Source organism: Herpailurus yagouaroundi, unplaced genomic scaffold (genome assembly GCF_014898765.1).
Source record: "Herpailurus yagouaroundi ecotype Mexico unplaced genomic scaffold, PumYag 139, whole genome shotgun sequence".
NCBI classification, from domain to species: Eukaryota; Metazoa; Chordata; class Mammalia; order Carnivora; family Felidae; genus Herpailurus; species Herpailurus yagouaroundi.
Genome location: NW_024412394.1, coordinates 81,581,428 through 81,599,012, shown reverse-complemented (window position 1 = coordinate 81,599,012; position 17,585 = coordinate 81,581,428). Strand labels below are relative to the sequence as shown.

At 37.5% G+C, this 17,585-nt stretch overlaps 1 protein-coding gene across 1 annotated transcript in view; it reads right to left on the bottom strand.

The window, feature by feature from the left end:
* RNF217 (ring finger protein 217) overlaps positions 1 to 17,585 on the bottom strand; it is a 131,618-nt gene that overhangs the window by 30,980 nt on the left and 83,053 nt on the right. Inside the window, exons 5-6 of the mRNA XM_040474625.1 lie at positions 14,734 to 14,967; positions 1,029 to 1,193 (exon numbers count right to left, since the gene is read on the bottom strand). Of these exons, the coding sequence (XP_040330559.1) occupies positions 1,029 to 1,193; positions 14,734 to 14,967 (399 nt within the window). The remainder of the gene's footprint in view (positions 1 to 1,028; positions 1,194 to 14,733; positions 14,968 to 17,585) is intronic.

Below are 17,585 nucleotides of genomic sequence, written 5' to 3'. Positions count from 1 at the left end.
ATACCAAAGAGTGTACATACACATATACACACATATAAGTTTCTAAAGTGAGCTTTGAGGGGAAAAAAAAAGAAAAAGAAAAACTCCAAACTTAAACAGATCCCTATCCTGTAAGTATCAAATCCAAAGTTTTCTGGCTGGATTTACTTGCTGATTTCTCTACAGGTGAGCCTTCCCTGGCTGTTTGCATGGTTGACTTTCAACATGTAAATCTCAGCTCAAATGCCTACTAACTTTTGATTGCCTGCGTGATAATCAAGAGAAAAATGAGAAATGGGATTCATAAAATCCCTAAGTTCTGACTTCAGCTATTAGCTTCTACCGCACCAGATTTACAAAAAGCAAATGATCAGCTTAATGTAATCCTTAAGTGATAAGCAATGGAAGAGGGAGAGAAAAGCAAAGGATAGCAGGACTCAGAGCCTGCATAATTGAATAGTGATTATAGTACATGCGGGAAACTAGAAATAATATTTTACATTATTTTCATTCCGGCTTTTCCCTATACACACATCTCCATTTTTATTTTTAGTGTTTTTTTGAACAATTCAGATTTTTTTAATGTTTATGTATTTTTGAGAGAAAGAGAGCACGCACACGTGTGGACATGAACCGAAGAGGGTCAGGGAGAGAAAGGGGAAGAGAATCTAAAGCAGGTTCTGCACCGACAGCAGTGAGCCCAAAGTGTGACTCAAACCCAGGAACCATGAGACCATGACCTGAGCCGAAGTCGGACGCTCAGCTGACTGAGCCACCCAGGTGCACCACACCTCTCCATTAGAACATAAAAACTTTGAAGTTTAAAATCAGTAATTATATGTAGCCTCCTTAAATTTTGAAGTATAATGCAAGTAAAAAGAATATATGTCGTTTATATGCAAAAATCTTCCATTCAGTTATGTAATATAATTACTCTTCTAAAATGAAACAGCAAATAACCTGCATTAAAACAGTTACACATATAATTCACTTCAATATTGTAAATGTTACTGTTCAGCGATTTTCTGGGCAAAGGTTCGTTTTCTCACCTTGCACTTTGGACACTTCTGGGCATTCCTCTGCCCATGCTCAATTTCACTGGCCCAGTGACGCAACAACTTGTCCCCTTTTTTGTACTCCTTGCAGTTAACACCTTCATGCCAAGGAGAGTGGCACTTAAAACACCAGATGAATTGGCAAGTGGGGCACTGGATCTGTATAAGGAAAAGTAAGATTAAGCACTGGTAGACATATTGACAGTTCCTAAAAGGATAAGAATGATGATGCTTGAGGAGATTAGCTTGAAGGTTATAATCTGTCCAGACTTAAAATATTACCCGCTGTAAGATTACACTACAATGAGATGTAACTGTTCTTTTATTAAAGGAGGAAAGAATTGCTTTGACATAGATGGTAAGGCTGTTTGTAGACCATACTGGAAATAAACATTGGGACATTCTGGAAATTATTTTGGTTTTAAGAAAATCTTCTAGATTGAAGCACAGAGTAAGAGCTGAAGTCCACAATGCTCTGAACCTACAAACTAGGCTGCTGCCCTGAAATTCACATTTTCTTTGAACCAATTTCCCAGGAGTTTCCATTGCTATTACCAATGGCTTCATTAACTTTTATAAAATCAAAGCCCCACAGACGCTCCATCAAATGAAAAACACAGTGGCAAATAAACTACTATACCAGCATTTACTAGGTAAATGCCATCTAAAATAAAGGACATGCCTCATTTGCTATTAATCTAAGGGAGGTTAATTATAAAATTAATACAAAGGATCCTATTAGAAATATATCTGTATGGTGATCCTGTGGCCTGTACCTAGGAATCCGTCAATAAAATGTCTTTGCATTTTCACTATGTAGAGGTATATGTGAGAGTATGTGTTTATGTTCATTGAAAATATTTGTTTTCCACTTGATATGGAAGACATTTTTCTTACTTCCTTCATTTTGAATGATAGTGAGGTGTCCCATTCTCATACAATATTTCTGGTGTTCACTCTCCAAGAACATATAGGCATAATTTGAATTTCTCAGCCCCGTTGGATTAAAGTGAATAAAATGTCTCAATATAAACAAAACTGATAACTATTCTCTGTGCTCCTGTATATTATTTCACACAGCATGAGTGAATTTACTGACTACACTTTGAAAACTAGTTAGAATTTCTTTTGGTAAACTGCTGACAATATCTCTGCTTATTTTCTCGGAAAACCACTTTTTTTTTTTTTTTTTTTTGACAACAAAGCTTCCGATATAGAGATTAACCAAGGAGAAATTACAATCACAGATCTTATCACTCAAAGCACTGCAGTTTTTACTAATGTCAAGAATAGATAATATTCTTCCTATGTAAACATGAAGTAACAAAAGTACTTTTGCTTTTAATTTATATCAAAACAAAATGTTATTTTGTCAGAAAATTTTAAACATCTGTCTATTTATTTATTGAAATTCTCTTAGGTATAATATTTATACCACTGCATGACATGAAGTATTTATTTTCACCTCCAAAATAATGCTACAAAGTAGATAGAATCACAAGTTTATAGATACGGAAACTAAGGCTCACAGAGATTAAATAACTTGTCCAAAGTAACGTAGCAAGTTTGCCTTAAGAAGAAATTTAAACATAAGTTTGTGTAGCTCCAAAGCCAGCAAGAAAGAAAGTATTCTTTCTTCAGCATTTGAAAACAAAAACCATAGAAGTCAAAGCCATGGTTAAGCTATTCAGTAAGTCAGAATTCTTCATGACTACCAAAAAAAGTGAATGTTGAAAATCCTTTTCAAAATTTTATTTACAGAAATTAGGAGACTTCTTGGTTATAAAAAGGAGGCATGTTGCTATTTAGTCATTTAAAGTAATCATTTTTGCCTTCTCTGGTCATTAAAGTTAAATAGTCATTTTAAAGTAAGAAGAATGAGTTGAAGTGGGTAAACTCCAGATAATAAAACAATATAAAACGATCATCTCCCCCTTGTCATTGAACAATGAGGAATAAATGTAAATATCACATGAGGCGTATGAATGTAACTTTCTCATGTAATGAATGAAATGGGGAAGAAGTCAGAAAGACTCGTTTTTCCTCACGTGTCTGCGATTATCAGAAGGACTTGAATATTTAAGTAAATTCCCTTCTATTCAACATGATTCATAATTTTAAATCACTGACCTCTAGCAGTGTCAAATAAAAAAAACTTCTTTGCTTTTTAATCAGTCAGATTGTGTTCATGAAATGAACAGAAGAATGAATGAAATGGCACTTTGACACTGGGATTAACTCTGTGGATGTCAGACATCAAAATGGTTCAAGGATCTTTGTGACCAAGTGCTAAACTATCACCCCTATGGATCCCTAATGAAGACAATTAGAACCGTATGACTCTCCTAAGGTACCAGAATGATAAAGAATCTGATACGTGGGTGTCTACACCAGGGACTCAGGCTCCCAACTTTGCATAATAAACAGCTAAGTCCTGTGGCAATCTTCACCAACATGAACTCGGTGGCAAACTGTGAAAAGAGTTTCGCAGCAAGCTCTCAAATGAAGATGAATAATTTAAATTCAGATCCAACTGCTTACTGTCTCTCACTGAAAACATTAAAATAACTATTGTTTTGCTCTGGAGTAAGATAATAAAAGGATTAATAGTCAACCCCAACAACACTGTTGTTCTATATTGTCTACATGCTAACTGTTTGGTCTGAAGATGCCTTATTCATTGTGACCTTAACCATATTCAAAATTGGCCTTCTATAAAACACAAACAGACATCACTGCTGCATCTTCTTCCACTCCTTTTTTTAATACTTCTTCCTCCACATGAAATGCTGTCTTACAACCACAGCCCTTCCACACGGAGTGCCTGCCTTCTGAGTAATAATATTCATGCAGAGGCCACTACATTCTATCCTTTCTGTCCCAAGTGTGGTTGGAGGGGCAGCTAGTTTGCTGAAAACAAAAATTCATGTCACGGCCCTTACCTACTGAATTAGAGCCTGTATTTTCACAAGGTCCCCTGGTGATTCACATGCATGCTAAAGTTTGAGAAGCTCTGCTCGATACCATCTGACCCTATATCCCTGGTCACAACTGATTACAATAGGGATGAGTCCCTCAGCAAAACATGTATCCACTGGCTGGCAAGCAGTCTATGGGGTGGCTGGCATGAGTTTGTGTAGCCGGGTGCTCATAGTTGAACAGAGATTAGGAAAGACAGATTTATTCTCTTGAGGAGTGAAATGGGGATACACATAAACTTTACCTTTGCTGTGAAGACAAAGGTGAGAAAAGCTGAGTGAGCACAGTGCAGATCACAGAAGGGAACAACGGACATTCAGGTCCAGTGACGCAACAGAAGGGCTCTCATGCAAACAGAAAGAGTGCCCAGTTCTCTGTATTTTCAGTGGCTGCTGAGGCTGCTTTACTGCCCTTCCTTCTTCCTGTGGAGCCTTGCAGGAAACCTCGTTAACTCAGGTAGCTTGAAAGAAAGTATATCTCTGTCTCTTGTAATTGGAGAAAGTCCAATGAACACAATCTGTCTATTGAAATCTTATCCGGATCAAATACGACTTGCTTGAAGATGTCTTCCCTATTTCTCCCAAAGAGATTCAGTGTCTCTTTTACAGAACTCCCATTAGACATGTAGATGTCTAATCTCCTTAACAGGCTACAAGTTCACTGAGGACAAAGGATGTCTCAGGCATCCTGTGTTTCCTGAGATAAGTAACATAGAACTTCTGGCACATGGCAGGCACTCAAAGTTATTTGTAAAATGAATTATTTTACACACAGGAAGCACTACATATTGGGTAACATTAAATGAATTCAAAGAAAAATCAACATATCTATCTAATTTATGACTAATGGCTGAGATGGTATCATTATTTCTTAGATTACTAGATGATATTTACTAAATATTTTATCCACATGACATTTTACTGAGCATCATGATCATGATCAAACTCTCCTACAAGAGACAGGGGGCTGCAAGTGTTTTAAGAATAAAGTTATCAGAGTTAAGAATCTTGAATAACTTGTCCCAGAATCCATGAAAGATTAAAAAACCTTTATATTACATTTTTGACTTTTGAATTCCTTTAGTTTTTACAGAAATCTGGGCTACAGTGACACTCAGATGACAGGTTAAACCCATCTACTTGCCCTCAGCAAATGGTGTTTTCTCTTGACAGTTCGTCGTACCAAATAAAAAAAAAAAAACCCACAACATAAAAAGAGTTCAAAACCAAAAGGCACCCCAGAAACATGTTTTTTTTGGCTGAAATTCTATACACTCCTATATATATAATTATTTTAAATCACAAAATCATTACTTACTAAACATAAAATACTAGATAATCTCTGTGTATAAATGCAGCATTGCAAATATGAGCTAACTCAGTTTTCTAAGAAGAATTTGTTTTATTAGAACTATAGGTTAAGACAGATACTCAATAATAAAACATATTCACCATTCATTTACCCATTCAAAAAATATTTATTGAGTACCTTCAAGTAGTAGGTACTGAATGTACTGATTTTAGGCACATAAAAAAAGAATGAAAATACTTATCCTCAAGGAATTTACTGAAGACAGACAGATACAAACCCAGAGAGCTATAAAACGGTGTCATAACCACTAAACTAGAAGCTTCGACAAGTGGGTGCCATAGCAAAGGTGTTTCAGAGAAGGCTGGAAAAGTAATGTTCAGAGAGAATGTGGCCTTGAAGGTTGAGTGGAATGTGTCTGGGGCAAGTGGTAGGGTAACACTTTTGGCAGAGGGCACATCCTAAGCTATCACAGAGGCTGAAAGCACCCAGTGCATGGGGGGAAATAGCAAGTGTTCTAGTATGGCCCAGAGATGTCACCTCAACTGGTTCAATCCTCACCCTTGCTGAAGTGTCTAATAAACAGAGTCCACTCAGTCTTACATTTATGCTCCTATACTCTTGATGCGTCTCTCAAAATACACTGTGGTCCAGAACTTGCTTACATGAAACATACAACTTATGGCTTTGTCCGTAGCTTAACATGACTTAAGTCTTTGTCAGACTAGGCTGTGCCCTGAAGAAACTGATCAGTATATAAATAATAGAGAAACGGCATGGTTATAAAAAGTTTTATGATAAGATGGTTTTCTTGAAGACAAGAAGATTGTGAAGAAGTACAGGGTACAATAGAGAGGAGAAAAGTATTCGATGTATGGCTTCAAATACTTTCAAAGAAGCACTATTTGCTCCCTTATATGATCAAATCCTAAAGCAAGAGTGGCAGGTTCTCCACATGGGGAAAACATGGCTTGACTTCTTGCCTTGATTCTTAGTCTGTAAGATTAGTCCATTAGTCCCCTTCTACTTGGGATCTCTCCCTGAATATAGTGCCAGTAATATGCAGGCTTCATGAGGCACTGTTCCCTGAACACAGTCCAAATGTGGCCCAGTGACCCTTGCCTTAATTTCTCACAGCATGGTCAACCTAAGCTGTAAAATGAAAGGAAAACTTTCCTAGAGGGTAGGGATCAAATGAGGGCAACAAACAAACAGACAAACAAACAAAAAACAAGTTAACACATAAGATAACCTGTATGGAGATATAGTGGTTATTTATATAAATAGCCTTACCGACATCCCTCATATTGATTTCTAGGCTCCTTTTACATATGCAACACACTATTTATCACACAATACATTCACTTTAGTACTAGCTTTAATTTTCAATACTCTTCTAGGGGTTCTGTCTTTGCAAAGAGTCCTCTCTCCCTAATTTGAAAAACATTGTTTCATACCAATCCATTTTGCTTCTAACACTTGGAAACACCTTTAAGCATTTGTAGACTTTTCCTCTAAACCTAGAAATCAAGGCCCAGAGAAGAATCTGTCTCAACTTATTTCTTGTTTGAGGACCTACCTCTTCATAGGTGAACATAATTGGCACTGGAAGATTCTGCCCTGATTTAATCCAAAATTACTAGCCAGAGCAGTATGGCATCATTTAATTTTCAATAAGACTTCTATTCTGAGCACAACACAATAAGGCTAATATCTCAGAGTCAACCCACCTAAAGAAGCAGGAGGACCATCTAATTACATAGTGTACGTGGGGAAATGGGACTAATGTCTGTGACCGAAGGTAAAAACAAGAGATAGGTCTCAGCCTGAAGGTAACAATGAATTCTTTCAGAACGGAAGGGAATTAGTCTGTAAGTAGAAAGTTTCTTAAAAATGGGAGTGTTGAATCAATGTCTGAATGGCCACCTATAAGCATTTTGTAGACACGATTTATGCACATGAAGACTGTTGCATTAGGTTCCCATACAGATCTGAGAGGGTACACATGGCAAGGTAGAAGTACAGAGTATGGTCGGTGAGAAATGCACAGAAATTCCAGACCATTTTAGAACGAGCACCAGACTTGGCTTACTTCTACCCACTCTTCTGCATGTGGTCAGAGAGAAATGATTCTTCAGCTTGTCTCTTCTGCTGAAGACCCAAGAGATGATGTAATGAAGTGAAAAAAACAGAAACAGTTTTCAATCTCAATGTAGGTCGGTTTATGGTAGCTATGAGTCTTGATTATAACAATTATTGTAGTTTTTCTAAAACATCAGATGGAGGCTAAAATACTAAATGAATTCTAATATTTGGCCTTTGTTGTTATAAGTTCAAGTAAGGAAACTATAAAATATTGCAGCTAATTTATACATCAAGAAAGCAAACAAAGAACTTTAGTAAAGCACTTCATTAGTAACTAGAGGGGAAAATGCATCCCAATAAAATTTAGTAGATCTGCATCATAGCTGAGTGTTACACATTTTTTTCAAAGTTAGCATATATAACACACCCTTTGTTTAAGCTGGCTTCTTTAAACCAGGGTAGACGACTTCATCTTTATCTCGCTCACAAATCTATGCTAGCAACAATCATTTAAGAAACTACAGCTTGTTTTCTACAGCTCCCAACAACAGTGATGCACTAATGCCAAGAGATATTGTTGTGTATTATAGCATAAACTGATCTTGCAGGGCTGATGCACAATGTGATTCTCAATTTGTAAACATTGTCCATTTAAAGTGATGGTGTCAGGGAAAAACCAAAGAGCAAAGCAGCATGCTAGCCACACTTTCATGGGAAACCTTTAAACATTTTTGTACACAGAAAAAAATTCTCAAATTATCTTTACTAAAAGAAAGCTTAAGCATATTTATTTATTTATTTATTTATTTATTCATTCATTCATTTATTTATGAAAATTGTTTATTGGAGGTACACCTGTAGATGTGCAGCTGGCATTTGAATAAAGAATAGGCAGGCCCACAGAAGCAGAAATAGTGGGAAGTCACTGTTAGCACCAAAGAGACAAAGCAGGAAAGAGGTTTCTGCAGCTCAGTGAGAATTAGAAATATGGGGGGATGGGCAAATGAGGAGGGCACTTGTTGGTATGAGCACTGGGTGTTGTATGAAAGTGATGAATCATGGGAATCTACCTCCAAAACCAAGAGCGGACTGTATACACTCTATGTTAGCCAACTTGACAATAAATTGTATTAAAAGAAAAGAGATATGGAGGAAGGACCACCCAGCGGAGGTACAGTCATAAAGGGACATGGCTACTGCTAGAGCTTTGCACTGAATTAGGAAGGGAGTGAGGAAGTAATGCATCTACTGTTCTCTCCTCCCATCTTCCTATTTCCTGCCAATGCCAACATTTGGCTGAACCCAAATAGGAATCAAGATGTTAGGGAATCTGGAGAAGGAGTTCAAAGAGGCAACTTTCTGGAGTACAGAACAGGTCAGAGAGGATTGAATAATAGACACAGGAAGAGGGTAAATTCAGTATTATCAGAATTCCAGCCTTCCAGTTAAGCACATTTCAAAGTATACCAATTACAAACAAAAAACCCACTGATTTGATTATAAAGCCCTTAGACAAGTTCTTTTGCCATGCAGGGAAACCATGTATGTGCACAGCTTTATAAAATCTGATTTCTACCCGGAGAGAGGAAAAAAAAGACTGCTAAATATATAAGGTAAGAATATAGAAGGAGTTTCCCCAGGATATTTTATTGGCTTTTTTCTTTCACCTTACAATGAGTCAAAGCACCATTTTGTGAATTTTCAAGGTTTTGCTTAATATTTGTGGGAAGAAGAGTGGAGATTATTATTAGTTATGCCTGAAGGAAATCATAAAGAAAATGACCACTATCATGTTTCCTGTGTTGATTATGCATGTCCTTCAACTTACTCCAAATCAGTATGAAAAGGGGGACCATTTCTTCGTTTACACCTGGAAATAGGAAGAAAACCTAGGACTGCACATACCTCAGTATTTTACTGAGGAGTATAAAATGACTGCATTTAATCATTTGCAATTCTCTCCTTTTTCCCATGAAAAACCATAACTTTCTCTACCTCCCAAAATATGTGTTATACATTTCTGTGAATTCAGTCACCTCCCTCCTGCCTAAACCTCCTCAAATATTAATGCTTGCCATAAGATCCCTCCTCATGAGATCCATGCTTCTTGGATACCCCTTTGAGGCCCCAAAGGGTCTTCAAACAACATTAGCAACACATTTCAAGCTGAATTTGTTTTTCACTCCTCAAACTGACTCCTCTTTAAGATATAGTCAATATCATCCCTCCTTTACTCCCACCATCCACCAGTCACCCAATCTTTTATTCCACCTGTCTTGTTCTTGACTCCTCTATCTTCCTCCCAATAACCTAGGGTTGCTCATTCTGTGGCCCCTGCCTAATAATGATGGCAAACATAATAATTTCTAGCAAGTGTTGAACACTTAGAATGTGTCACACATGGTGCTAAGCACTTTACATGTGTCACCTTGTTTAATCCTTTCTATGCCCTTTTGGCAGGTACTATTAGTAACCCCAGTAAAAGATGTGAAAACTCACAGGTGCAGAACTAGTATGTGGAAGGCTGAGAGTTTAAATCTAGTTTGAAGCCAGTTCTCTGACCCACCTTTTCCAGCTTGGCAAATTCAACATTTCAAGGCTTAGTCTACTCTTTAATGAAGCCTTTTAAATCTCTCCTGACCTTTCTTCTCCCATGCTCTCAGCATTTTCTATGCACATTTATTACAGTACACATTATTATACATGCATTTTCCCATTTATTAGTTCTGCCAAATATATTTTAGAGCACAGTCCATCAGATACAGGGCTTGGCACAGCTTATCAGCAGTCAGCGAGCCTGGACCTGGCCTCCTAGAAACCAGTGGGAGAGACTTTAAGCAAATAACCACACACATATAACCATAATATCCCAAATGATAGCTGCTATGAAGAAAAACTTCTTCTGGTGGTAATGTGTCTGTCTCCAGGTATCGCATGAACACCATTAAAGCCACAACTTTAGCATTTTAATTTTATCACCACTAATGTGTTCACTACATTGATATGCAGTAGTATTAATAAATTATAGGAACTGTTCAGGCTAGAAATTTGATTTCTAGTTGGAAATTGAAATCAACTTTAAAGAAACGAAATGATAAGATATTGTCTCATGACAGGAGTTGCAGGAACAAGAAGATAAATATGGATGATAAAACCTGGATTTGCACAAAGGCAAGTTTGTCTCCAGGTAAATCGCTCAATTCAGGAATATACTTGTTCTATTTAATATAGTAGGAGTTTACTGGAGTTCAGAACATAACGAAAAGCTCTATGTACTCAAACTTCTGCCAGAAAGGAGATGCTGAATGAGGGCTTGGAAGATGTACTGCACCTAAGAGTTCTTCTTACTGCTTGTTGATCTATTCTGTTTCTTCCTTTTTCATCTGCAGTGTACAAAAAATGTAACAAGTGGTATTTGCAAAGCTATTCAAATGAAATCCCAAAATATGATATTTTAGATTTCAAATTTCATGTGAGATGATGTATCCAAAGGTATTTCCTAATATAAAATAGCTGAATTGACAGAAATGATAATAAATGCTCAAAGAGTAACATCTTGGATCATGAACTATAATTCAATGACACAAAAAGAGTAATAATGAAGTACACATTAAAGTGTTTTATCAATAGATACAAAACCCACTTTAGGCCACAAACAATATTATAACGAGATTTTAAATTGCCCAGGCATGTTAGATCTTAGTGGTAACCTTTTTCTCCCCCTCTGTTTCTGCTGTGTTATGACTCAGTTCATTACATTCAAGTACTTGAATTCTTTTTTTTTTTTTTCAACGTTTTTTATTTATTTTTGGGACAGAGAGAGACAGAGCATGAACGGGGGAGGGGCAGAGAGAGAGGGAGACACAGAATCGGAAACAGGCTCCAGGCTCTGAGCCATCAGCCCAGAGCCTGACGCGGGGCTCGAACTCACGGACCGCGAGATCGTGACCTGGCTGAAGTCGGACGCTTAACCGACTGCGCCACCCAGGTGCCCCTCAAGTACTTGAATTCTTAAAGTTATGATGAACACACCAGGTTGGAAGTGGGTTCTGTTACTGGGGAAGTGGGATTTTTAAAACCAGAGCAAACCTAAAAAATAGGCACTGACGTACTGCAAAGAACAAAGATACTAGTCTCAGTGTAGGGTGCTATACTATAATCATAAATACTGCAGTTGGTTTGCTGATACATTCATGTTTGAGCTCTCCTTACTCATGAGAATCCAGACAGGTATGGATACCTAAATCAAGTAGTTCATGTTAATGTAAGAGCTTAGACTTTAATGCTGAAAAATGCTACATAAACATTGTATGAAATAGTAAAAACCACTGCTTCAGGAATTGTGTGTTATCCCTAGAACTTTGTACAATATTGAAAGGGGGAATTATTTATCTTTTCTGTTAGACATCTTCTCAAGAGTAAAGATGAGTAATTACAGTAATCATCCCCAAATTCTGTGGTAGCTTTACATTTTTTGGAAGTTGCTTAACAGTTTTACTTTATATTGAGATTTTCATCTCTCACCCATTAGCAAGGATTTTAAGTGTTTGTGATCAACATTTATTTTGTGTCGAATTTCTCCTCTCCTTGAAACAAATTCCCTTCTCCTTTGCTAATCAGAAGTAAAAAATTGAGCTTACTAGGTTTGACATCTTGATCCATTTGTCCCCTACGTTTCTTCTTAGGTACAACCCAACTGATAGGAAGCCTGGTATTGGCAAATGTTATCAGAGAGTCCATGGTTAACTGAAAATCGTACAAATGTGGGATCTTGTATTTTCAATTTTTACATATTTCCCTCTCAATACATGTGTATTCTGATAAATCATGCTCATCACCAAATGATTTGGTGATTTTGGATGAAATGAGACCTATAAAATTTTACTATAGCTATAATTGCACCTTAACTTGAATCTTTCACCCATTTACTAAGAACAATATATTTTTAAATAATTTCCACTTTGACTCAATTATGCATACATGTTTTAACTATCCAAAATTCTAAAATAGCACAGTCTGTGTATACATATAGAACATATACAGTTTATACATATTCTATATATTCTCTATATAGTATCTATTAATTGTATCAATATATATATTTTATAAACAAATTATATAAAATATATATTATATATATGATTCCAAACATAACTTAAGAAAAAAAATATCCTAAGTTATGGGATAAGAAGTCCTTGTAAAATTAGTAGTTTCTTCTTTAAAAATTTTTTTTTAAGTTTATTGATTTGTTTTGAGAGCGTTAGCTTGAACCATGGAGTGGTAGAAAGAGGGGGAGAGAAAAATCTTAAGCAAGCTCTGCATTGTCAGTGCAGAGCCTGATGTGGGGCTTGAACTCACGAACGGTGAGATCATGGCCTGAGCCGAAATCAGGAGTGGGGCATTTAACTGACTGAGCCACCCAGCTGTCTTCAAAACGAATAATTTCTGATAACACCAATAACATAAAATTGGAAGAAAAATAACTTAACCTAGGAATATACAGAGTCAAATAAATGCATTCTATTGATGGGGCACCTGGGTGGCTCAATTGGTTAAGCATCCGACTTCAGCTCAGGTCATGATCTCACAGTATGAGTTCGAGCCCCGTGTCGTGTAGGGTGTGTGCTGACAGCTCAGAGCCTGGAGCCTGCTTCAGAGTCTGTGTCTCCCTCTCTCTCTGCCCTTTCCCCCCTTGCCCTCTGTCTCTCAAAAATAAGATAAAATAATTTAAAAGTATTCTATTGCTATTAAGTCAGTATTCAAAATCACCGTACGTGCATTATTTTAGTTATATAGTTTGCAATCTCAAACATGTACTTTTTAGAGAACAAAAAACAAGGGTTTTCTTGATAGTTATGAGACTAGCCTGCACCAAGGTAGTAAATAAAAGAATTAACTATGAGAGCCAAGCAATTTCAAAGCCCAGTTACTCAGTAAGAGGCTTTGACTAACCTACTCTAGCTCATCATTGCAACGAGTAGAGGAAGGTACTTTCTAAACCACAGTCCCTCAAAGCTACAAAATGAATAATGCAGCAACCACTGCTTCTAACATCAGAGCATGGGCAAAGACTTACCTTAAATGGAGACGACTTCAAATAGCCTTTGAAACCTCTTCATCCTGCCATTCTGTTGTAATGACAAGGATGAAAACTACTGCCATGGGCCTCACTGTCTTCCCTCTTCATTTACTGCACACTAGACCAGGTGAGGCTCAAAAAATTGCAAGACAGTTGTTCTGGGGTGGGCCTGGGGCGCTGGGTGTCTAAAAGCCCTCCAGGTGATTGTAATGTACAGTCAGTGCTATGAATCAGTGATTTGCTCCCACAGTTGCTGCTCTCATTTGCCTGTCTTCAGTCTTGCCCTCCTGTGACATCCTCTACTAATGCTGCCAGAATGATCCTTCTGTAATGCCTCCAGAATTAAATTAAAACTGAGCACAGTGGAAGACTCAACAAGATCTGCTTTTAAATACCTGACCAGCTGCCTCTCCCTGGCTCTCTCCTGACGAGCTCCACCAAGCACCTGTTTCCAGCATGCCTGCCTCACCCTCAGGGCCTGCACACTTACCCATTCCTTGCTCTGACATGTTCTCCAACGTTTATCTGTTTATCTGCCTGGAGAACTGCATCTTCTGCAAAAAGTCTCTCCTACCATCCTAGCCTCCACTCCTCCATCAGCGTTCTCAAAGCATAAGTGTATTTGGGGTCTCGTTTTTTGTTTCTTCTGTTGTTGTGTTTTGCTTTTGTTTTGTTTTGTTTTTTTTGACTAATCATATTGAACTGTCATTTTAGGACATATGTCTCTCTCACCTTCACCTTCTCTAGACATTTTTGGAGCAAGGACCAGCTCACATTTGCCTCTGTATCCCCCAAATTTAGCACACTGTCTGGCCTATACTGGCATTTTGTACTTGCTGAATACATGAATGAAAAGCATTTTATACTATTTGCACCTATCACAGACAGAGCCAGAAGAGATTCACTTTGGGTCCACTGAAAAAGTCAAGCTTACCCCCCCCCAAAAAAAAGTATTAGTATTTACTTAATATTTAGTAATAGCAGTGACAATTACTTTAAAAAGATTAGCCTTTTGATTAGGCTACTAAATGAATTTTAAACATGGTTAAAGTCAAAGAAAACTTTAATTTAATCCTCAAGAGTGCTCTCTTATCATCAGCCTCCCCAAACCACATATTTTTAGAATCACAGCCAATATACACTCACCTTAGACTTCTAAGAGAAGGAAGCCCACTTAATGCCCACCACAAGTTGGCCTAATTAGGCATCATGTGACATCTAACCCACAACTCTGGTGAACATGCTTACTTTGTATTTGCTTTCTGATCTGGAAGGGGTGGGAATATGTCCTTTTTTCTTGAAGGTTGTAAAGTGCTTGCACTGAGGACAAGGCTTGGTGCTGGAATCAATACGGCCAAGTTCCAAGAAGTACTTATATTTGATGGAATCTTCATGTGTTAAGTTATAGGTAATCGTTCTTTCTTCCAGGAATTCAAAACATTCTGTGATAGGGCATTTGATTTCTACTTGGCCAAGCTGTACCTGTGTGAAAGAGCAAATGGGAGACCCCCCCCCAAGAAAAGCACTGGTTAATTTTCTGTTCTTTTTTTTTCATACAGTACTGCTTATTTCATGATTACAATAAAGGATTATTCGTCATTTTTCATGACTTCTAACCTAATAAATGGCAATCACTTTGGTACCTATATTGTGCAGTACCAAAATAATCACCATATAAAGTTTCCAAAATGATTTACAGCATATTTAAGCATTCTCTATCATCATGTTTGTAAACTTAAATGGACCTAAACCACAGGCTCACCAAAGAAGCACATTATCATCTCATCCTTCCAGAAACCTCAGAGTAAGACAGCATTGAGACAATGTTCCAGCTAAAGGAATAGTTGGATGAAAAAGTGATTCAGATTTTTCAACCTAACTACAAAGTACCTCAGCACAAAGTACATATACATATATACAACACATAGTAGTTTTAAAATATTGCCAATAATAACTCCATTTTCCCTGACTCATCCATGTAACTAACATGGAATAGTTTTTATGTCATCAGAATCACAGGAACAAGTAAGAAAATTACACCAATCACACTGATGCAAAAACAAAACAAAACAAAACAAAACAAACAAAACAAAAAACACATGGGATCTGGCTACAACTGAGGTCATTTATAAAATGAACTTCTTCACAGGACCACAGAGTTAGGTTAGGAGAGAGGAGAAAGATATACTACAAGAGTACATTTAGCATTTGGTATGGGATTCTAGATAAGTTTGGCATGAAAGATTATAGCATATGAAGCACCAAGTGTGGACACGACTAAATTTTAACAAATGAAGAAAATAAACTACTTTGTAACAAAGAGTTCCAAGAATACTTTCCGTAAGTAGTGAACAAGAAGTGTTTATATTTATACATCATGGCATCATAATCTCTTTTTGTATATCCTAATATAGCAAAGGGAGGCCGTGAAGGCTCCAAATGACAAACAATGTTAAACCATCTCTTTCTCTCACTTGGGTGAAATGTCACTTGACATTCTGAGAAGGCAAAACACATTGACCTTAATGAGAAAAGCCGTCTGTGAAAACTGAGGGAGTGTCTGGAGAAAGAAAAACATCACCACAAAGAACAATTCCAAAAAACACACAACTAACATCAGAGTAACTTTTTTTCCCACTTTGCTGTGTATCTGGCACAAATTTGAGGACAGGGAAAGTACACAGGCTGGGAGTGTGTGGGTGGCTGAGTCGGTTATGCATCTGACTTCAGTTCAGGTCATGATCACACGGCTCATGAGTTCGAGCCAGTTCGTGAGTTTGAGCCCCACACGGTTTGTGAGCTCAAGCCCTGCATGGGGCTGTCTGCTGTAGTGCAGAGCCTGCTTCAGATCCTCTGTCCAGCCCCCCTGCCTACCCTTCCCCCCATTCTCATGCACTCTGTCTCCCTCTCCCTCTCTCTCTCTCTCAAAAATAAACATTAAAAAAAATAAGAAGCCACAGGCCGAAGGATGCATGAGATGATACATTTAATACCAGTAAAGGACACGAGCCAGACTGATGATGAAATGAAAAAGGAGCGTTGGATAAACCTCCTTCTTAGGATAAACTTGCCAAAGTGTATGTTGCTACATAATGCTATACCACTATTGTATAACATGGTCTAGAGAGATTTTTCAAACATTGGCCTCAAACAATTTTTCTATTTTTCATGATGTCTGCTTTTAGTTACAATCAGATTTGCTTATTACACTTGTTATGGGGTTATGAAATGTGATTATAACCCAAATTAAGGTTTATAATAAATTTTTCAGTTATAGTTCAAGACATAAATCCTCAGATTTTAAACAGACAAAAAAAAACCCATGTGTGACATTATTAAAAACTGGGTTAATGAAACATATGCAACTTTTTAAAAAATTAATACATGTTTCCTCTTTTAATATTCTGTCAACATTTATCAAGCTGATTCCGAGCCAGGTACTGGATTAGGTGCTGAAGCATTGCAAGTGCCTACCAGTAAAGAGGTAATCATGATACAGAGCAGTGACCATGCCTGATGGGAAAGAACAGGATGTCAGGAGAGGATATGAGGAAGGCTTGGTAACCTTACCCTTGGGAAGTTCAGAAGAGGCTTCTTGGAAGAAGGAAGGTTTCAAGTGAGATCTTAAGATTAATAGAATTTAGCCAAACAAGGGTGAAGGTGTTTCAAACAGACAGAAGATAAAACACAAACAAAGGCTTGGCGGTAAGAGAATACGGCACATTTTAGTGGGGTACCCATAGTTTCCCCACACCCTAGTTGGATCAAATGTATACTGCCCTAAGGTATATGCATCTTAACTTAAAGATGACAGCCACAGAGAGACTGAAAGATGATCAGTAAGACTGGACCACAAAGTGAGAGTATATAAAGACACGGGTGTACAGATGAACTGAAATCAGAGTGTGAGGGCAGAGCATGAAACCACCCTAAAAGTGTGGATGTTTTCCATATGAAAATGAAAAACCCCAACTTTAAGCATGTGAAAAACAACTCCTTTTTATTCCACAGAGAAAGAGTTCCTTTGGGCCATTTCAAGTGACTCTTTATTCTTGGGGAACAGCATACTTTAGGGGGTAGGAGTCATTTTTTTGGCTCCT